Raw genomic sequence first — 23,334 nt, forward strand, 5'->3', positions numbered from 1 at the left:
TCTGGGAACTGGGGCTGCTCAGCCTGGGGAAGGGGTAGACTCTGGGGAGAACTTCCAGGACCTAAAGAGGACCTATGGGAAAGCTGGGGACAAACGTTTTAGGAGGTCCTGTTGTGATTGAACAAAGGGTAACATTTTCAGACTGAAGAGGGTCAATTTGAATTAGATGTAAGGAAGAAGTTTTATGGAAGAGTGTGGTAAAACACTGGAACTGGTTCTATGATTTAAGGAGATGCTACCTTGTGAAGCTTTCAAGTTTTTAAGAATTCTGTGTTATTTCATGTCTTTTGATACTCTGTTTTGGTTCAACCTCAGCCTCCAACTGAGTGCCGCACAGCCGCTCACTCGCTTTGACTACTCTGCCAATTTTGATGTAGAGTTTACTTTAGACAAGACAGAGTCTTGTCATTGCTGACAGTCTGTGGGAAGAAATAAAAGTATTTGAATGAGCAGAGTCAACATTTTGGATGAAAACATGAATCTCCTGGAAATCCTTCTATTTGTAAGTGTAACTTACTTTTTTTGTTATTAAATCAAACAAAAAACCCTATCCCAACAAAAACAAAAAATAAGCAAAAGCAACATAAAGATATTCAGCATAAAGATTCCAAGAACATTCTATTTTGAAATTATCCTTTAAGCACCTTTGGGACTACACAGCAATTATTGAGTTGAAATTACATTAAATTAGTAATAGTCACTTAACTGGTAATTCATATGGAAAACTCTAGATAGATCTGTTTTACAGTCTTCATTACTAATAACACTGTCAGGGAACATTAAAGAATGAATATTTTGTCACTGAACAGTAAACTTATGTCATGTTTCAGCACATGGGATGGTTATTGTGTGGGGTTTGGATTTTTTTGTTTCTCTGGAGGAGCTGATTAAAGCTGGTTGTTGCCTAAAGGCATGTTGGAACAAGTTTCTGTTCTTGTTTCTTAGGGTTTCTGTTTGTTTTTAAAATAATCTAATTGCAGTGAATGCAATCTGCAGCACAAATGAAATGGAAGAAATCTGTTGTCCCAAAACAAGGGTTTTGTTCCAAGCCTTGTTTCATAGGGGAATTTCTCCTCTTCTAACTGGGTGGACATGCAAAACAGATGAGGAATTTTGGAATGGACAAACTAGCAGGTAGCTAGTACTGCCCACAGAGAGAAATGTTACCACAATTTTGGTTTATTTTTCTTTTGTTTTCATGTTGTTGTTACTGTCTTTTCATTGACTTGCCTGGGCTCCATCTGTGATTTTGGCCACTACCAGCTTGGTGTTTCCTGAATTGTATTTGTGATGTCCAAGAGTGGCAAAAAGTATCACAAGGGGCAGGTTTCAGTCTGGTCAGCACTTCATATTATTCTGGCAAGGGCAAGGACATGCAGCTTGTAGCAAACAAGCTTACTGACCTTGCTCTCTTAGGATCCTCTGTGGCATTATTAGACTTAATTATGTTGATCCCAAATGCGCTTTAATTAGGATGGGCAAGGAGAAAATTAACTGGACAGCACAAGTCACATAAACCCCCCCTATCCTGCTTTTTATATTCTTTGCTTTATTTTTCTTTTCTTTCTTCTTTGACTCCCAGGCTTTTTAATGGGAAAAAAAAGTGTTTGCTTTTGACACACAAGGTAATTGCATCTTTTAAAGTACAGCTGCCTGCTGTGACTAAAAGGTACCAGAACAGCCTTTAATATCCTGGTGCGGATGAAAGTTTGTCAGGTGGGAATGGTTGATAAAGCTGTTCTTAGATTTCTTTTCTACCGGTGTTTAGGACAGGCCACTATAAAAGATGGGTCTCTGCATTTCTCTTGTCACCTCTGGGATTCTCTTAGATATTTTTATCAAATATCCACAGAGCCATTCCTTTACACCTACATTTATCTCTCTTTTCTCTCCCTTCCCTTTCTTTAGACTTTTAATCTATCAAATAGTGGATTTGTAACCCACTGTAAGTAGTGTATGGCCAAAACCAGTGAGTGCTGGCAGTATTGCTAAAATGAAACCTTTGCTAGAGGCTTTTTCACATGCTGTGTTCTTTCTTGTGTGTTCAGTATGTTGAAATGGAAGTGAACCAGCAATAATCTGTCACGATCCCCCAAATTCAGTCTCGTTTAATTGAGCAATGAGAAACCATCAACACTTTACCCTTCCTGAGCCTGAGAAACTGCTGGGGTTTTTTTTCGCTTATACAACAGGAATAGCATTGTACTCAACCATCAGCTTTGAGACAGGCCTTGTTCTAAAGAGTTCAGCGTATTTGGACAAGACAAAAGATGATAGGGAAAACAGAGGCACAGAAAGGACGTGACCTGTGTAGGGTCTTGCTGCAGGTCAGTGGCAAAACCATGGTGAGGGCTTGGGTGCTGTAGCTGCTGTCTCATTGCTGGGTCAGCCCCTGCTCGCTGTGGGCGGCCACTTCCCAGGCACTTCTGATAATCAACTTGTAACCTGTGTACTGCAGGTCACGCTGCTCCTTTACTCTGGTGCTGGTGCTGCCATCTGTTCTTTCACTCCATTGTCTGATTTATAGCTTCAGGTCTCTCAGTCTAGTTTCTAAACTTCTTCATTAATTCCAAGACTAGCTTGGAATGAGAAAATGTTAATTTCTAGAAGTATTTTACACCAGATTAGGATAAGCAGGTCATTAAGCTGTCATGGTCTATTGTGTCTGTGGGACTTGAGAGACCTTTAATCAGCAGATTATTGACACTACGTGGCAAACAGTCTGGTATGTAAATAAAAGTTCACGACCTTATGAATTGCTAATAATTGCTAAAAAAATTCAGGTTACTGCTGCTAAAAAAGAAGAAAGGTCTTTATATGTTTTTGAAGTTGTTTTTAAGGTTAGTGAGAGGTAAAGAGCGTTATGCCTTGTAGTTTCGGCACAAGGCTTTTTATCAGCAACTGTAACCTTGCACTGCTGCTAATGTTCAATTTTGCTAAGCATGCTACAGCTTCCATATGTTGTGTTGTAATCCTCTTTTTGGTGATTTTGTCTTCTGAAGTTATTTCAAATTCCTTTGACATAATAAGGATTTAAGCAGCATGAGTGTAGTTTTAGGCATTTGTTTGTTTTATGGTAGTAAACTCTTATGCTTTTTTATGTACAGTATAAGCACTGTACAGAAATTGCCATTTAACTCCATGTGTCTTTGCACGTGTAAAACTGATTAGCTCTCAGTTTGTAATATGTTACATGGTCTTAAACAGAAAACAGAGGATCTTCCTCTGTACATTAAGACAAAATGCATTTTACTTGTCAGCCCTCTCCCAGTTAAAGGTGTGAGAGCATCTAAACTAGAGGCATTTCAGAGCTCTTCTCTAAAAACAGCTGTGTGGTCACCCCTGCCCTAAGCTCAGTGCTTTGGACACAAGGTGGGTTGTGATGACCAGAGCTGGAAGGAGCTCCTGGGTTCTGTGTGAGGTGCAGTGGCTTTGGTGCAGAATGCAAGTACAGATGGCCACAGTTACTTCAGCTCCCCTGGAATTTCCACTGCAATCTCTTGTCCTTATACAGCTGCCCTTTTCTGTGTTTCATACCACAGTGCAAATTAAAACTATTGTTTGTAGAAAACAGTTTGCAAGAACAAGCTGCAGCCTTAGTCCTGGGTGTCTGTAACTGGCCATGGAAAGTGAATAAACCCAACAGAACTGACCGTGCTCCTTTATGCTAAATAAATTCTCTTACTGAGGATTAACACAAGAAATTTATAATAGCTTAAAGTTCGTTCTTCTCATATTGTTTAGACTTGGTGCAATTCTACTGCCTGTGTTACTCTTATTTTGGAGGGAAATATGCTTACAGTTTATTGGCCTAATCCCCAGTTAGCTGAATTTGGCAGACAGATCAAATTTTAATAATGAAAAGCTTTACAAATTAAAACAAATAGATAAAACTCTTGGATATTGCATAAAGCATTCTAAATGTTAACTTGAACATGGGACTTGAAAAAGAAAGGCTCGCTTTTAGTTCTTCATTCAGCCAAATATATCAATTAGATGCTGTATTCTTTGTCTTAGTGGTTTTGTCTTTCATATTTCATAAATTGTACCAGAATCTTAATTGAAAATTTGTAAAAGGCTTGTCAGTTACCAATTTCAGTGATAGAATAAAAACAATGATATGGAATGAACTATATATTGAATATTAGGTATTAGATTTCTCAGGAGAAATACTACACTTCTTTGGTGTTTTTCTATGACTTCTAAAATACGGTAGAAGAGCACATTGCCCTAACTTGGGGCTGATTTCTTTTTTCTTTATCTCTGCTGCAGTGGTATCAATCTCAGTCTATTCCTCCCAATCATTCTTTGATTTTTAAAAAACATACTATACAATTTCACTGAAGCGTGCCCTATATTTTGTAATTTGGTGTAAGAGTATACAGTATTCACTCAGTAGTAATTCAGTGGAGAATTCCCCTTGCTAATTGAATAAACACTTCTTGATCCTTCTTATTGTCCAAGATGCATCTTTGCTTTTGTGGAATGGAACGGAAGAATTGATAGGAAAAGTCAATGGAAATGCGTTTATCTGTGCTGCAGGACACATGGCTTGTTCAAAGAGGACTCACTGAAAAGTAGATCGGATGTCTTGTGTAAAAACTGCTGACTTTGAGTTCATGCACATGCTTCTAGCAAAGCTCTCACTCTTGTGTAAATGGAGAGGTGATGGGGACATGAGGTTTTTCCTGTATAAACATTTTTTTGGCAGCTCTTTTGTAGTAGAAGAATACAGGTGATGACAACTCTTGGGGTGAAAGAAATTTTACTTCCATAGGGAGTTTTTTTCCTATGCAAAACCAGTAGCAATGGCCTTGCACAAAAGTATTAAAAATAGGTGTCTGTCTACAATTTGACTGATAAAAGTGATGATACATTGTACTTAAAAGGTGTTCCTCAGTGCCCTTTCCTGAAGGTAGAACAGGGATAGACAAGGGACTACTGGTTAGACTATATCACCTTTGACAAGATGTTAATGTTACTGGATTTTTACAGTGAATCAAAGAAGTTTCTAAGGTGCGCATTCAGGTTAAAAGAAATCTAAAGTGAAAATTTTCATGCAAGGATGCATGTAAAAAAAAAAAAAAATCTAAATCATGAGATGGACTGTGCTAGATTGATTACTTACTCAGACTACCGAAGTGCACCATCGCTGAAACTGAAGCACTGCTTTGAGACTGGCAGATGTCATTCAAGACTCAGGGCAGATCATTGAGCAGAGGTCACCTCCTCACCTTTTACAAACAGATATTTTATTTTCAGGGTTTCTTTAATAAATTTTCAGTTTTGTTTTGCAAGTCATGGCAGGTATGTTAATTTCCATTATGAAATGAGGTTTTTGCAAATGAAGGCTTACCCGGATGCTTACCACACAGCTCACCATACTGTGCATTGTACGTGCTGAGAATAGCAGGAGTTTTGGTGTAATTCCTAGGGGATTTCTTTACACAGGCAATTTTCAGCATCATTGAACACAGGAATAAAAAACTCAATTTGTAAGATTAACGGCAGAACAATTATTAAGAAAGACTCAAGGCCATACACTCTAAAGAAAAGAAAGGAAAAATGGGAAGGGTAGAAGAGTCTGAGATCCAGGTATTATTTTTGTCAGTGTCTGATCATTTTTTGTCTTTTAAAGCCAGAAAAATATTCTGATCAACATGAAAAAATTTATTATTATAAAAATGTACCACAGTTCTGATTGTGCATTTACTAGTATCTCTCATTACCCTAAAAGACCATGCATCGAGGCAGAGATCTTTTGTCCAGAGTTTTAAGTGCTTGCTTGTGGCCACTGTACAAGTACGTGTATTTGTGGTGATTTTATCAGCTGTCTTACTGCCTTCCTTGTGTGTATCTGGAGCACTGGGGTGGCCGGATTACTCGGAATGCCCTCGGTGACGGGATTTGGAAGAGTGAATTAGGAAGAAAGTATAAGTCAGAGCTTAAGCTGAGCTCTTAATTGCACTGCTTCTGTCAGTGGAGATTGACCCAGAGAGTAGTTGTCTCCTCACTTTGGTGCAAACCTCCAGTCTTTTCACTCCTGGCTTGTGGGAAGGCTGCATAGAAATGTAGGAAAGTAGCCAAAAAAACTCCTGTGCATAGCACATAGTATCAGGCAGCTTAGGATATTTGGTTTTGCTCCCAATTATTGCTGATTCATGTGGCAGAAATAGGAAGGATCTGTTTGTGTTACATTGATTAGTGAGATTTGTTGTGAAAGAAATTGATATATATTATAAGCATGTATGAATATCTTAGGACTCAAACTGGATGAAGTTATTTCATATTTACTGGGAGCCAAGAGTTGAGGGAATCCTTCGGTTGATGAAAAGAACGGAATCTGTATTTGTGGAACCTTTTTTTTTTTTTTTTTTTTTTTTTCTTCCAAGGAATCTGTGATCTATAAGATGCCTTAATTTTGCAAGGGGATAACCATTTAAAAAATAAACTGTGTGTGAATACAAAAATACAAGTAGCTGCTCTCAAATGAAGAGGTAAAACAATTTCATTTGTAAAACTAATTGCATGCAATTTTAAAGAACAGAAAATCTGGTAAAGCTGGTGGATACTCATTAAATTTTTTTTCTTTCTAAAATAAAAATATATTTTAAGAGGCAATGGAGCAGGTGGCTTCCAGGGATGGTGGTACTATTTTTAGCCTTCTAATTCTGTCATGTGAATGAATGGCAATAGAATTAAGGAGAGTTTACTGGTTTCCCATTATGCTTTCTTGGTCCACTTCTCAGTTTTAACTACTAGTTTGGTAATAAATTGTTTCTCTTAAGTCAGGCACTGTGGACATTAGCAATTATTGCGGAGAGAGTTTTCAAAAGCTTCTAGTAGTTCTTGGCTACTGCTGAAGTCAAAAGGGAAACTAGAGGGAATTGTGCCACAATTTGGTATGTTTGTATATCCTGATTGTTGTGCATCTTTTGCCTGGAGAGCTAAAACAGTGTAAATTTTTCAAACATTTTTGAAAAATCAGTTGTATTTCATGCCTGTAGATGGATAATAGATGCAGTGTCTTATGGGGACAGACAGCTCAGCCAGCAGCCAAATCCAATCTCTCTTAGTCACTGGAACGCTATGGAGTGTGGGCTTTCTCCTGCTGCTGCTTCTTTCACAGCTCCAGCCTCCACATGGCCTCATGGCTGATCAGCAGCTCTTTGTGCAGAAATGTGATTATGCTGGTTGAGAGTGCAGGGGCTTGTACATGTTACAGATTGGGGCTGGTAAGTTCTTGTAGCACAGCCTCAAACATCCGTATCTTGTAGGAATTGTGTAGGAGCGGCAGGAGTAGGAGCGCCAAGCGAGTCGGTGATAGACCACACTGACAGTGTAGAAAACTATGGATGGATTTGTTGTCCTGCATTGTTACATAGAAATCATATATATTGACTGTAATGGCAGGCGAGGCAGCAACCCCGTTGCTTAATTTGGGGCATATCATTTCAACTCATGCAGGGTTTTTCCCTCTGCTCCGCCTGAGGCAAGAGCTGGTAGCGCTAATTACCGGATTAAGTGAAGGAGAGACAAAAAGCAGTCAGTGGTGTCTCTCAGTCTTCACACACACTGTTCCCCTTCTCTCTCTTTTTAATGCCCTAAGGGTGCCTGCTGTAGAGTCTAATTGCTTGATCTGGTGCATGGAGAGAGGATGTGACACGCCACCCTGCTCTCGTTTGTGCTCTGCCCGTTTGGCAGTGACAGAAACCAAGCAGAGGTCATGTGAGGGCAGCCGCATGTGAGTTCCGTGCCGGGAACGCGCTTCCACTACACTGGGCTCCTTTCATGCCTTCGGTGTGAATAGGGGTCAGCGCTGCCGCAAATGTCGTGGAATTAAGGGGGGATTTTATGCAGACACATCTAAATGGCGCGGACTGGGGAACCCCACCCCGCGCTGGAAACAGTGTGTTGTCCTTTCAGGGCAGGTGGAAGGGCCGACCATGAGTGGTTGAATGAACGAGAGTGACTTTGGAGGAAAGCAATTACGGGCCTGATCCTAGGTAGAAGACCCTCTTACTTGCTGTTTATGTGACACAAGCCTGATGATTCACTAGGGAGACACAGAAGGAGCTGTTGGGGACACGTTCCTTAATCAAGAAAACCTAACACTCGAAGGAGTTAGGGGGTGTGATGTTGTATGCTTCTGGTTTTGTGTTTGCATTTAAGTCTACACTCTCTGGGCTGCCTTGTCTCCCTAGCATTGTTTAGGGTGAAGTGTAGTTAATGAAGGTGCAGTTTTATGCTGAATGCCCAGCCACTTAGGAAGTGTTACAGATCCATTGATCCTGAGAACCAGTCTCGTTGGTGAGTGTTGATGGGGTGCAGTGGGGTTTCCTATGGGAGTTGTAATCCATATGCTGTAACTCCTACAGTTGGGCACTGCCAGTGACAATGTGACACTTGAAAGAAGAGCCCACAAACATTTAGCGGGCTACAGCTGTACTGGTGGTGCTGGCCATTTTATGTCTTTGCAGAGATAATGGAACTGAGGGGAACTTAGAGAAAGCAGTTACATTCTCTCTGAGAGTGTTGTATTAAATGTCAAGTATTTTCTCTTTCTGTGTTCCATCAGCTTGCTAGCTCGCAGATTGATGCATGCAATTTCGAGGCTGTCTTCTGTCGTGTTTCCAGTGAAAAAAAATTCAGCTTACAGCAGATATTTTCTTAGTTTTTAAGTATATGACACTGTGTTTGGATTGTTAGATTTCATTCCATCTGTATATCCCATATGTTCAGCCCTCCTACTGTTCCAATTTGTTTGTGGTCACCTTTCTTCACTATTGGAGGGAAAGGACATGAGTAGCTGCAAAGGATTCTTGCTGATACCTCCACAGTCGTGGTCACAGCTGGTACCGCTGTGTGTTGTTGAAGACCTCTTACCCTGTCTCTGGGTAGTCCAGAGCAGGGTTAATTGCAGTCTTTGTGCAGCAGGGAAGGACCAGATTTAAAGTTCTCTTTCTGTTTCCTGGTGTTTCAACTCATGTAAAGAAATATCTAAAAGTATGCAAATACAGTTAAAGAAAAACAATTCATGCTTTGAAAGGTTTCTAATGTCCTTGTAGTGGATGGACAGGCTGAAGTGTTTTGAAATGGAAGACAATGCAGGCAGAGCATTCTGGACTTTCCTGGGCATGTTTGTCAATACACAAATACTTGCAGTTGCTTCAAAGAGGATCAGTAAATGGAATTATTGAAAAACAGGAAAAATGTGTTTGATATTGCTTTTCCTTGCTCAGTGAAACTTTATTTTGTTCTGTTTGCATTTACTTCTCAAATTTAGAATCAGCTTCCAAATATACATGGTCTTAAACAAAAGCAAGGCTGAAAAGCAGGAGAAGCTAACTTAAGAGTGGTTTCCTTTCCAAACGCTTCTCTGGGAAAACATGCCTTTCAAGTTGAATCCTTTCCTGTTGCTTGTGTTTGTCAGTCAGTGGCTGAAAAGTGAAACTCTGACACTATCAACTTTGGATACAACTTAAGCATTACTTTTCAGATAAAGGGAAAAACCCCAAATAAGTTGTTTTTCTATGTAGTGTTGCTTGAACTTTTGTGTTGCAAAATGTTTATTTTCTCTTCTAGCATGGATTGAAGTGCAGTGTAGGCAGAGAGGTGTCAAGATTGATTTAGCAGTTTGATGCTGTGCATGTTGTCCTTTGCTCTCAAATTTTTACCCTTCCTCTGCCAGGGTACCCTCTTGACATCGATGTTTTTAGCAGGAATTAATTGTTTCCAGTTAGCAGCTGAGATACGCCTTCTTTGCTACATAAATGCATCGTTAGAATTATCTATTAATATATAGGATTATCTGTAGTGTGGAGTTCTACTATTTTAGAACATGAAGCCTTTTAAAGCAAAGTTGAGGAAATGTCCTGGCTGGCTTTTGCCCTCGTTTCAATCACAGGTTTATTAGAACACACATTTCTTTCTTTCTTCTTTCATTCTTCTTTCTATCCTTGACTGTATTATTAGTGCTGAGACATCTTCTATTGGGGTGGTCAGGGGGCTTTCTGAGCCCCTCAGTCTGACAGAGGTCTGCTTGCCCTGACACATTGCTATTGTGTGATGTGCCGAAAGCATTACTGTTCCAACAAGACTCTGTGGGATTCTTAAAGGCGGTGTTCTAGAAAATCATGTTATCTTCCAATTGATCAAGCCAAGTGTAGTGGGTTTTGCCTGGAAGGCTGGAGTTGAAAATCTGTGGATTGCAGATGTCCCTTTTGAGATTCTGTGCGGAGTGAACTGTGCCATGGGAAACAGCTTAAGTTTTCAAATGAGTTTTACTGCTGGCACTCAATTGTAAAAAATAAATGCTTTCTTTTATTCGCTTTTATAACAATGTCCAGCTGGGCATGGAAACTTACCCAGTATTCATATTTTTATAATTAAATGGCTGCTTTGTACTGCTTATATACCTGGTGCCTTGAAAACCCTTCTGGGGCTGAGCAGAAAGAAAGAAAGAAACTTTTCCTGGGAGGAGTACCAGTTGTTGGACTAAGTTGAGGTGATGGGTGAGTGCATGAAGGCAAACCAAGTCCAGTTGTCTGTGCACAGATGTTGGGGATTTTTTTGTTGGGGTGTTGTTTTGGAAAAGTGGTAGGCAAAGACTGACTGCAAGAGCACAGCTTTGCAGCACAAGGGTCTTGGTCACTTGCTTTTTATAGCTTTTCTCTTAGGGAGCCATCTGCATGTACTACAATTGCATTTCCAGATCCCTCAAAGACGTTTTCTAGTCCTTGTTTTACTGCTAGGTGTCAGTGGAGGAATCAGCTATTAGAGTTTGTGCAAAGCAGAGGAGGTTTGTGCAAACAGTAAGCTAGTGGATTCATCAGGAACTATAGTTTATGGAAATAATGTAGTTCAAAATGGCAAATAAATAAAATTGGCAATAAAAGTTTGTACTTGCTAGCAAACGAGCATTTTATATGATGAGGTGATACTGCTCATACTGTAGGCTAAGCTGAAATTATATGAGAAGAGTAGGCTCTGTCATAGTGAACTGGAAATCTTCCAGTGTATTTCTGTTTATTCAATGCATTTATCCTTAAAGGAAGTTTAACCCTCAAATTAAATTGCAGTGATAGATTGTGTTTGTACCCCCAGCACGAGTCCAGCAAAGGTGTCGACAGCAAAGCCACCCCGGTGCTGGGTCACGTCGAACAGTTGTGACCTGAAGGGGAATCTTAGCAGAAGCGAGGAGGATTTTATCTGCATATTTAGTCAAGCCTCCAACACCTTGTTTGAGAATGGCAAACAGTAGAGGTGCTTTTGCTGTGTTCTGCAAACCAGACAAAGCGTCAGCAGTGTTTCATCTAGACAAGCAGCTGTTTTACAGATGCCATTTTTTCCTACTTTTTTTTTTTCCTACTGCCAAACTGTGGAACTTTTGCCTAGGAACTAACCCCACAGGTAAACAGCACTGTGACCGTTTGTTGTTCATGTTTGAAAAGAAATTCTGATCAGTTTTGTTTATTTTGCCACTGCAAAGTGTGCTGTTGCAGAAAGGACAAATTGATTTCAATCCCTGCATGTTTTACTTTTATTGGAAATTAGAAATATAGTACAAATATGGATATTAAAGGATGGGTTAATGTTGACATAATTAAAAATATAGCTTAATTTGGTGAAGTCTTGTTTAATCTATGTGCAGTAACCTCTAGAATTAGTAAGAATCAACCCACTACAAGACAAAATGCAGAGCTGAATTGCCTTCTGGAAAAGAATTTTTCAAAGCTCTGGTCAACAGCCCTCTAAGTGTCTCTGGAAGCTGCACTCAGAGGTCCATAGAACCATTTCTAATACATAATTGAAGTTTTTAGTTCTGGCCAGTTAGTGTAACACACAGGAAATGCGGATATTGGCTAAAAATACTACTCTGAGACATTTCCCTCTCTTGCAAGTGACTACAAAGTGCAAAGTGATGAAGAATTTTGGTCAGTATTTACGCAACTTGTGTCTTGTAATTTGGCTTTGTGCGTCTGGATTGCTGATAGCAATTGTGCATGGGAATTAAAAAAATAATTTTAATACCTGCCTATTTAGCATTTGGCTTTATTTTTTTTCCCTACATTTCTCTGAGAAACCAAGTTGTGCACAGGTGTGACTTTTGAGATTCTGCTTTTGTTTATGTTGACAAAGTACTGCTGGCCTCTGTACATCTTTGTGCACCTTTGTAAAAGTGAAGTGTTTGCCAGGCTGTCAACTCTTGATAAACCTACCACAGCCCTCCTGGTGCCTGCTTCTCTCCTGCATCAGCCCATACTCGTTGTAGCTACTGGAAGTTGATTTTTTTCATGTATTAATATACGCCATGCATTTGGGCATTTGCTGTTAGAGAATTTATTACTCTGGGTCAGATTGGATCAGGGGAGAAGTGTGATAAGCTATACAAGCACATCATATCAGGGCCAGGATTTTGGAAAGCTGAACTTGGCTTCTGGCATGTTATTAAATTGCATTGACTCACTTCCTGCCTTTTCAAGCTATGATTTCTTCATATATGTGGTACCAGTTTCTTTGTAAATGGTTTTGAACTTACTGTGGGGGACTCTACAAAGAGAACCAGGGATGAGCATTTGGTGGAGGGAAGAGGCAATAAAGTTATTGAGGAGGTTGCTAGGAAAAGTTCCGTGTGCATTTGCATTTTGGGGGTGCGTTCACCATTTGTTTGATGCTCGCTCCTTTCTATGCTGTTTGGGTTTTTTGCTTTTTTAAGTAGAAGGAGAGCAAAGTTAAATTGCTTGGCTCCAGCTTTTCTGTAAAGCTGGTGGTGTTCACTTGCCTTTCTGTCCAGACTGCTTCAGTTTTCTCATTCCTCCTTTGTCCTCCACATGTGGTTGCTTCTCTGCAAAGTGAACTAATCTCTGACATTTGAATCTCGTATGAAATCTGAGAATGAATCTCCTTTGAAGCAACCTGGGATGTGGCAGCTTGTGTAGCTGGAATAGAAGATTTTGGTATTCCCTCTCTGTAGCCTGCAAGCACAGCTAGGAGCTGAGACTACTTTCCCAAAAGAAAATGCTGAGCATTCAGAGTATCCTGCTGCGTTGACAGGCCAACCTGTTTGTGTTTCATGGCTCTGCGCTCTTGATGTTTCAGCTGTTCAATCAATTGTGTAGGCAATGTAATTGCCCATTTGTTACTAGGGAAAAAGACTAGCTCAGATTGTTTCTATTTGCTGTATCAAATGCTTGGAGTAAATGTTACAGCTTTACTGCTCTCAACTGAAAGAAGTGAGCGCTGGTGTATCAGTTTCCTAATGAGACTTTAAAGTATTCTCTGGGTTTCTGTGGGTGTGGTGTTATTTTTCAAAATTCTAGTGGAACAGCGGTTTCAGAAAAAGAACATGAAGACTCATGGTGGGGATGCACCTAAATAGTCTGAAGCTCAGGAAGAGAGGTTTGGGATGAATAAAATTGGCACAGCAGCAGGAAGAAGACAGTCAGAAGAGGTCTAGCTGCCCTCAGGGGCTGGAAGCTGCTAACCCTGGGTGGCAAAACAGCCCTGGAAAATGACCCATTTGCAGTTCTGCTTCCAGACCTTTTTCCTTCACCCTGGCTTGAAGCAAAACATGCTTTCTTTGCCCTTGTACTTCTTTTTATACCTGACTTGTATGCCAGAATGAGAAGACTTTTATATCTTCGCATCGTCAAACTGCCTAAGAGAAATGATGAGTGTAATGATAGAGGATGTCAAATTCAGGGTTAGGTTTTTTCCGAATTATTTTATTTAACAATTTTCTGCTCTGTGTGTTTGTATTTTAAGCCTATATTGTTTGTATATGCTGCTGCAGCACCACTTACATAATTTTTGGAAGGTTTTGCAAATAGAAACTGACTTCAGTCCTGGATGCTGCAGTGGAGAGGACTGAACTAGAGATGTGACGGTATTGATAAGAACAAGGCTGGATGGGAAAAGCAGAGGGACATGTAGCACTTAATATAGTTCAGAAGTGAAGGCAGGGAAGAGATCCTTGGAAAGGTGTGTACAGCAGAATTTCTCAGTCTTTCTGCAAAGTCTTTGGGCTCAAGGAGAGCAGAGAAAGAATGCAGTGAAACAAATTCCAGTAGAGAGCAGTAAGAAGAGAAAGGATGGCATCTATGTGAGATGAGTGTACCTAAGTGACTGTGAATGGAGATGTCTTGTTACTCCAGCTCGAGCCCTTTTGAATGTGTGGTAGTGGTGGAGTATTTACCTTAATGGTCTTTGGTTTTTGTAAGGGGGAGAAAGGTATTAGTTTTAGGAAATGAGCTAGATCTCACGGAAATGAAAATGTTAAACTTTCAAAAGCTTTTATTGAAGAATTTTACAAAGTGACTGATATGTTAAAGTTTTTTATCCTTAAAAAAAAATCTGTTCCAAATGAGGTATTTTCTTCAGGCATCAGAACCTGAGTTTGAAGAGTTTCAATGTGTGCTTGAAAGGAGATAGGTTTCTTTTGTCTAGGCTTGAAAGAAGTTGTTCAAAAGTTGGAGCAGGGGAAATAGGGCATAATTCATTTTCCTTTTTGTGTTTCCCAGAATATCAATTTCTATGGACAAGAGGCGAAGGGACTTCAGTCTTAAGGGACTCTTGCTCCAAGCTGATTGGCGATGCATACAATTGCACCACCAGAATGCAATACAATAAATATGTAGAGCAACAGTAACAGAAAACAGATGTCTTGCTTTTACTATTAAAGAACTGGAAAAGACAGTAAGGAACTGATGGCAATTGACTCTGCTTTGGGAGGAGTATATGTATCTTGCTTTCTTGTCAGACAAAATGGAAAATCCTATACTGGTGAAAACAAAACATACATTAACAGCCATAGTGTCTTGCTCTGGAAATCAGGGTCATGTGTGCTTAATTTTTCATTAGAAAACATCATGCAAAGGATCCTGCAAGATGGAGCAGGCATCTCTTCTCATTGTGTTCTCAGGTCTGTTTTTCTCCTTTGGATAATTATATAAAAATCAGTCAAGTCTCTGATTTAGCTGAGAAAAAATGTGTGGAAACTGGGAAATCTTCTTTTTTTTTTTTTTTTTTAATTCCACATGTGTGGGTTTTGTATCAGGAGGGAAAATATTTTACCAAGCCAGTTATCTGTGAAATATAGTTTAATGTTTTTTAGAGACTGCACATAAAATGAAAATAGATTTGACATCTTGTATTCTGTCTGAATGTCGCCATGAACTAAAATGGTAATTAGTCACCTACGCAGCATCTTCATCAGCACCTTCATTCACTCACTGTAGTACGTGGAGTTTTCTTGCTGCCAATCTCAAGGCAAACAAGCAATGGGTTTTAGAGAAAGCATTCTTTGTAAGCATTAGCATAGATGTATAAATGTATAGGTGTGCTTTGAGCAGTTTGCCTCTCCTTTCATCAGCACACTTTTTTAGCCACGTGAAAATGAAATGCATTAACAATTTATATTGAGAATGGGAAAGTCATTGAAACTGGGGCATATGGAAAAAAAAATGAGTAGACTTCTGGTACTTCCCTTCCACGTGATACTGGTGCAGGTGAGGGCTGTAGAGTTTAGAGGATGTCCTATCTGTTCTGCTTGAGGGAACGCTAAGTGACGTATTCTAAGCAGAGTACACATTAGTGACATGAAGGAGGGAAGAAAAGTGTGAAACTTCACTTTGATTTCTACTTTGGTGCTCTTTCTCTGTCAGAGCTACTTAAAAATAAACAAGTGACAAAACTAACAACTAAATCCTTTTTTGACACAGACAAAAGTGGGCATGCACATTAAGCTCATTTTTTTGCCCTGGATTAAAAAGTAAAATTACTTATTTGGCATAAAATACTTAAAAGAAGCAGTGAGTATCACAGCTAAAATAACTTTTGAGTTAGTCAGAGCACAGACTGCTGCAAAGGAAGTTCTTTGGGAAAAATTGTCCATTTGGGGTTTTGGAGTTCTGTTACGAAGTTGTCAGCACTGCTTTATGTATGTACAAGGCTCAGGAGCCATGTGTTTTCCTGACTATATTTCAGGGTGTGAAATGCTGTACTTCATGTTGTCCTATACCTTGTGCTCTGCGCTGTGCTGCTTGAATCACAGCAGGAAGTCTTGCTCAGTGAATAACCTACAGCACACTGGTGTGGAGGAAACACCAAAGTGCCCCTAGGAATCCTGGTAGTCTCCATGCTAACACCATGCACCAACTTCTTGTGACACCTCAAAGGAAGGGAATGTGGGAGTTTTTCACCCTGCCAAAATACAGGACTTAAACACACTCCCCACGCCCCCCACCCCAACGTGCCAGAAAGCTCTGGTTCTGAACTCTGTCAGTTTTGGCAGGCTTCAGCTGGTGTGTTGTCACGAGGAAGCTGAAATTAGGTGCCTGCACAAGACTTCCACAAGTGTTTAATGTAACCGCACTTGAATGTGCACTGGTTTATGCATGTGGTACATTAAAAAACCTCTTACTGCTTGGCCTGCTTCTGTCATCTTTTTGGTTGAAAACTGGAGCCAAGTTATTTAAGAATGTCAGCTGAGGTGAAAAATTCCCTGTGTTTTATCGCCGGTCTCTCTACAATTAAGTGCCTCTCAAAGGTTTTCTGGCCTTTTTGTTAATGTTTGCCCCTTTCAATGCAAGGCTGTGTGATGCTGCATCCCTACCAAAAAAGAATAATTTTCCTCCATGCAGGCAAGACTGAGAATAAAATATGTACAGCTTGAAAAGCTGGTCAATTTACTCTGGTAGACAGCATGTGAATTTCACAAGCAGAGTAACAGAACAAGTACTGCTACACTTTCTACTTTTAAATGCATTTAATCTTTATAGAAGAGAAATATGAAAACTTTCGGGTTTTGTTTGTGAATAGAAGACTTATGGCTGGGAAAATACTGCTATGTGAGGTTTTTTTGTAAGGCTAATCCTCCAGAGAAATGTTTTAATATTCTCCTGCAAATTATTGTATAAAAAGGAAAGAAAAAGAGGAAATCAAGATTTTACATGCTCTGCAGCAGTGACCATGTATAGTTAGGCCAGATGGTCTTATTAGATGTCTGCGGAGAATTGAGGTAAAGTGTTTTGTTGATAATGAGGTAAACTTCCACATTTTTATTGCTCATTGGAATTGCTTCCAAATAATTTTAGGTTATGCGGGAGTTTCGTTCATAATTGTCAAGAAAATCCAAAGTTAATCCTGGTGCGAGGTGTAAGTCTTCTCACGAACATCTGTTTTCTGCCAGTGGGGGTTACGGAGAGCGTTCCTGTGTGCTTTATGCCCGTTGCAGGCTGTGTCTGTGCAAAGGTGGACTGTTCCTGGGGCGTGGCTGTAGGGGCTTAGGTGAGGGGTCTACCTACCTCTGTATTTTGTCTCAAGTAGAGCAAGTAACGTTTCTCTAAGGCAAGAGGCCTTTAACTAACAAAACATTCATGCGACAGTCTTTTCCTGATTTCAGTCTCCCAATGACTGTCAGTGTAAAAACTGAGCCAGAAGCTGCATCAGAATCACATTTCAATAGCTATGGGCCATTCTGTTAATTATCTATTTTTTTTTTTTTTCTGAATGCCATTAAGCTTTTAATTTCCACGGCATCCTGTGATAGAGTTCATGATTCCATTCTGAATCTTTTTTATCCTAATGGATCTTGCTCGTTGTTCCTCATCCGTTCTTCATCTGCTTAAAAAAGCATTTCTGGTTTAGGATATGGAGAGGACTGAGCAGCGTATCATTCTCTTACCCTTTTGAAAACTCTAAGAACTGAGTTTTCTGTTTTTTCTTGACAGCAGCTAGACAGCCTTGTTTTTTAGGTGCTTTGGTTTAGCACAGTACGGTCTGATCGCCCAGTCTGTAAACGGGGGTGAGCTCAGGCTGGCTGGACACCTGTGTAGTTTATTCTAAGCCACCTTTTGTAACCCGTGAGCTAATCTTATCATTAACTCTCAAGTTCTGGTGAAGAATCAGGACACTTGACTGGATTAAATTTATGTAAAGTCCGTGAAGCTGGGCCAGACCTGCAGCTGATACGTGTGAATGTAAAGTTACGTTCATACGCGCTGAGCAAATGCTTCCATTCTAGTTTTCCATGCTTGTTCTGTTCAAATCCCTATTAGCCTTTTCACAACACGTGATGTTTTGTGCCCCTTTACAGATAACAAATTACCACTTCCAAACATAACTTACAGATTTTTATAATATATAGCTTTCTCCCCTCGCTCCTGTTCCTTCAACTGTGGTGCCTTTGGCTGTGTAAGGAAGAAGGAAAGGAGCCTGTTACTGCAAAAAAAGAGCTGCATTTGTCTGAGAGAGATTTGGAAACTTGAACAGCTTTATCTCAAGTTTCAAATAATCACTGCAGTCAGGAAGATTACACACAATCTTTTTGGCAAGCTTTATAACCATAAAAAAAAAATCTTGATATAAGTAAGATGACCTTTTTTTGGCTTTTTTGTGGTATATCACAGGAGGCTGTACTGACTTTCTCAAATCCACGTCTTGTACTTCATAAATAATTAAGGCTGTTGAAATAAGACTTTCTTGACCAGCAGTCCTGCTTTCTATCTAAGAAAAATTTCCATTTATCTTTTGTTAAAATGCAGCCAAGCATGCAACAGTTTCCTTTGAAGAATGCTGACTTCCAAGTATTGTTTGAATTTATAGTCATGACTCTTCAAGTCAAAAAGGAAAAGTTTCATTCCCAGTATGCATGGTCCTTTGGGTAGCTGGGACAGCACACTTGGAGGAAAAAGTTACAGAAGTGCGAGGGGTGTTTGGGAACTTCAGGGTATTTGTAGCGAGCATATTCCACTTGATAATGGGTTATGCTTTACAGATATCCTTGTAATACAAAACTAAAATGGCCCCTTCAAAAAAAGTGCATGTAAGGAAGGAGCCTTTGTTTTGAAACAGTTGAAATCACTTCTCGGAAAGGTTTTAAACTTTGTTCCTGCCTCCTCCCACTTTTCAAGAGAAAAACACTTCTGTTTGCAAAAGAGCAATCATTAGAATTCTTCACTGTTTACACAAATCTTAAGAGAATGGGTATTTATGTGCCAAAATAGGTTTGTACACTGCAGTGTGGGGAAATGACAAAAGCAGTTTTATGTTTGAGCAGCATTCTATTACATGTCCTGAAACTATAGTAAAAATGGTTTTCTTTTTAGTTGGTGCTTTTAAAATCAGATATGCAAGTTGGACAGATGGACCAACTTAGGGATGTGCTCAGACATCTACTAAATGGTTTTTAAACACTTTACATGATTGCTACTGTATCCTTCCAAATATGCAGCAATGATGTTGGGAGATGGAGTGCTTATTCTGCCTGTTTCGCTTGTCTCACTGATTGTTAGTGTAGCTTTTGTATGGAATCCGAGTAGATTTGGAGGGAAATGATGCATTTTAAATTATTCAGTTGAATGGAGAACACAGGGATATAACAAAATCAAAGATGGCATTCCCTTTTTCATCATAGGTGAAAGACTATCTCTTGAGTTTGGTGCTGTTGAATCCCTTGGAGGAGAGAGGGCATGGAACTTCCTTTATGCAACAATCAGTATCAGAAAAGTCATCAAATGTTAGCTGCAGGGCTTTTAAAAATTCTAGTCTTTCAGACCAGTATTATTTTTATTATTTTTTTCCCCCTCAGAAATTATGGGTTCTTTTATGTGGACAGCATTGCTAAAACTGACAATAAATGTGTATTTAGGATTTTTTTTAAATCACTTTCTCACTGGGAGAGCACTGCAAGGGCATTTGCTTTGTGCAGGCAGTGGTGATGCAATAGTAAAACAGCAGACAAAATTGTTGTTTGACTGTGGAGTTTGATTTGAGTTCTACAAACTCAAAAAGAACCTTGCTTGCTCAGTACTGATAAAGTGGCACCTATTGCACCTACTGTTCCTGTGTGGGACATCCCCAAGTTGTGCAAGTTTTAAATTCTTCAACTTAAAGTAGTTGAATTGTAAAATAAACCAGATGTATTGTAAGACTCACTGAGCAGCCCTCAGTCCTGGTAAAATTATTATCCAACAGAGGATGAGTCAATATGTATCTTTAAAAAACCCAACAGACAAAACCCACCACAGATTTCTAATTCCTGCTCTTTTTTTTCATTTTCTTTTAGTTCCTTGGCATAGCATTTCTTGGGATTGGATTGTGGGCATGGAATGAAAAGGTAAGTTGAGTATAGCACCAAACTCTGTTTTTCCTCTTTATCTTTCTTTTTCTGATGAAATACTGTAACAGTAATGTGCTGCATATTTTGTGTTCACACACAGTTCCTACTGAAACAAAATCAAGCCTCTTGGTCAAATAAAGCTTTAGACTGAGTCACTTAGAGGAATGCTTTTGGCATCTTTCCCAAGGATACCTTGTCAAGAAACGGTGACTGACACTTGCCCATAAAATAACCATTTCAATCCTTGCACACTCGGACTGCAGCTCAGACACCAGAACATGCTGCTGGGACAGTATGGGCAGTGTGTCCTCAGGAGTGGAGGGGGAGCCTACATGTCTTAGAAGGCAGCTTCCTGAAAAATACTAAACTAGACTTTGCCTTAACGTGGAATATTAATTGCTGTTCCTCTTTAAAAAACGGACCCAAAAAACTGAAAAACAAGATGAGCCCTGAAAACCGATGCAAACTTGAGGCAGAATAACTGTTGTTTTTTCTTGTGCAAATGAAACTGGCTGCTAGAACACCCTTTGTTGCAAGACACTAAAATCAGCTTTGAAATGAGAAGTACGTGTGTGGGGTGAGCGGGCAGGGAAAGAGAAAACATTTCTGTACCGGAGCCTAATTTTTAGTTTGCTTGCTGCTGAAATTGGGAAGAAGATAAAATGTCAAGGCATAATTTACAAAACAAGTCAGCGTGTCTTGGGTTACTGGATGAAGAGTTTGGCTTGCTAAATGACAACAGCTAAAATTAAAGCCAGTATTTCCTTTTCTTCTTTGTTTAAAAGACAGAAAATTACAAAACCTGGCTGTTAACAATGGTGCTGTATTATTTAGTTACATAATAAATTTTTTTCTTCTAATGGAAAACACTGAGTAAGTTATAAATTGATCTTCACTTAAGGCTTAATAACCGGTGCTTGCAGCAGAACAAATAACAGATTTGGAAGCTCTGGTGTTCTGCCTCTAAAAAAATTCAGGACAAATTTTGAGTTGTTAACTTTCTTCTAATTGCTCTCTGTGTGTGCCTTGGATGTAGATCATTACAAACTATAATGGAATATTAATTAACACACACTGTATACACCTATATAGGTGTATATGTACGTTTACATGCTATATGATACTGATGTCAGGTAGCTCAGATAGGCTTAGAAGAAGGTGCTGTGACTTTTTTATTCAGCAAAGATGTAAAAACAGGTTTTGTTTAATACTCCTAACGTACTCTCAGAGCTTATAGCTGTGTCTAAGCTTCAGAGAACCACATTGTTAGGGAGTGGCTTTACAGAAAACATTTGAACATTTTTGTGTCATTACAGTAGATAACACAAATGATTCCTCTTTACAGTGAATGAGCAAGTAAAGGGAAAACAATTATAATGTTTGAAGTCCTAAGTATGCCAGTCTTAACAGCTAGAAGGTGTTCTAGTGGAATCCTGGTTTGTTAGGGTTCACATATTTTCTTTATGGGAAAGCATGTACCCTTTCCTAGAGAAAATGCATTCAGTTCATAATTGCAAATAGGCAGAAGCCAAAGATCTTGTTTTTACTTGAGATTTGGGCATCTGTTATCAAGTCATCTTAAACCATTTTTAATCAGAATCTGAAAGGAGGAGAAAATGCCATGTTGTTTTACGACAGGCAAATGAAACCACCGCAGTTTAATATGCATTAACTCAGGGTACATATATAGTGGGTTTTCAGGCCCTTTTTTTTAATTAACAGGTAAAATAAAGTTTATTGGTTTAAAGCAGGGGTTATTCCTTGAAAAATGATCTTGCTTCCCCAGATTCTTTAATTGTTTTATTCTGCAGTGCTTACTATGGAGTGTTTTAGTTCATGATTGTAACAATCAAAATGCTGTATAGGTATAGCTGAACTACAGAGCTCTTGAGCACAGACATATTTGAGTTTAGTAGAAGAACTATAAAAAAATTGACTTGTGTCAAACCAATTTGAGTTCTTTATTTCACTCAGCTCTTTAGAGGACAGGCAGTGGTCAAAAGCTGCTGTCAGCAGGATCAATATGCCCTGTGTTATTTTGGGGGGGGCAGATCAGTTAGATCCCAGACAGAGTTGTTCTTACTGCTGATGAGGAGTTGAAGATGAAAGCCAAGGAGGTGAAGCCCAGGGCTTGAGAGATCTGTAACATAACTGAAAAGCACTTCCCTAGCTAGGCTGCTGCTTGTCTAAGGCTGGAATGGATATCCCTTGGGCATTATGGGCAGTTGTATTTTTACACTGTACGACAACAAAGCAGCTTCTCAGAGAAGGACCTGGGGGTCCTGGTGTCCACAAAGTCAAACTGTGAGCCACTGTGTCCTTGTGACAAAGAAGGTGAATGTGTCCTGGGCTGTATTAGGAATGCTGCCAACAAGTTCAGGGGGGGAATTCTTCCCCTCTTCAGCACTGGTGAGGCCACACCTAGGCCAGTTCTGGGCTCCCCAGTCCAGGAAGGATGCCGACAAACTGGGGAGTTCACCAAAGGGTTGAATAGATGATTAAGGTACTGGAGCTTCTCTCCTTCAGGGAAAGGATGAGAAAGCAAAGATTGTTAAGTCTAGAGAGGAGTAGGCTTGGGCAATCTTAATGTATGGAAATACTGAAGGAAGAATGCAAAGAGAACGGAGGCAGGCTGTTTTCAGTGGTGCCCAGTGACCAAGGCAATGGGCACAAAATGAAACACAGGTGGTGTTTCTTCTGAACATCAGGGAATGCTTTTTTTTTTTTTTTTTTTTAAAAATAATGTGAGGATGACCGAGTACTGGCACAGTTTGCCCAGAGATGATTTGAATGAAGTCTCTGTCTTTGGAGATTTTTCCAAAGCAGTTAGGACATGGTTCTATGCAGCCAGAGCTAGGTGGCCAGGTGACCTCAGCCACTGTGAAGACTTGCTGCTGCCCCAATAAACTTGACTTTGTTGAACTTGAACTTGACACTGCTGTTGTGTAATGTGTAAATTTGTAGGGTTTTTTGCAGGCGTAGGTCTTCAGGATTCCTATTGTAAACTTCATTTGGGGGTGTGGAGGATTTTGATTAACTTCTGATTTGAATTGTGTAGCTTTATATTCAGCTCTGTGGTTTTCTAGCCTGGCCATCAACTTGTATGTACTTTTGTTGCTTCACAGAAGCTTTTCAAGGTAAAAAGATAGTGTTCCAGGCCACATTAAAACTGCAGGATATTAAAAAAAAAAAAAAAATCGAGACTTCATAGG

The 23,334-nt window shown here is 39.6% G+C and overlaps 1 protein-coding gene across 1 annotated transcript in view; it reads left to right on the forward strand.

The window, feature by feature from the left end:
• The window catches only part of TSPAN5 (tetraspanin 5), an 82,849-nt gene that overhangs the window by 38,337 nt on the left and 21,178 nt on the right, over positions 1 to 23,334 (forward strand). The window contains exon 2 of the mRNA XM_040064459.1: positions 20,069 to 20,119. Coding sequence (XP_039920393.1) covers positions 20,069 to 20,119 — 51 coding nt within the window. The remainder of the gene's footprint in view (positions 1 to 20,068; positions 20,120 to 23,334) is intronic.

Source organism: Hirundo rustica, chromosome 5 (genome assembly GCF_015227805.2).
Source record: "Hirundo rustica isolate bHirRus1 chromosome 5, bHirRus1.pri.v3, whole genome shotgun sequence".
In the NCBI taxonomy this organism is placed as follows: domain Eukaryota; kingdom Metazoa; phylum Chordata; class Aves; order Passeriformes; family Hirundinidae; genus Hirundo; species Hirundo rustica.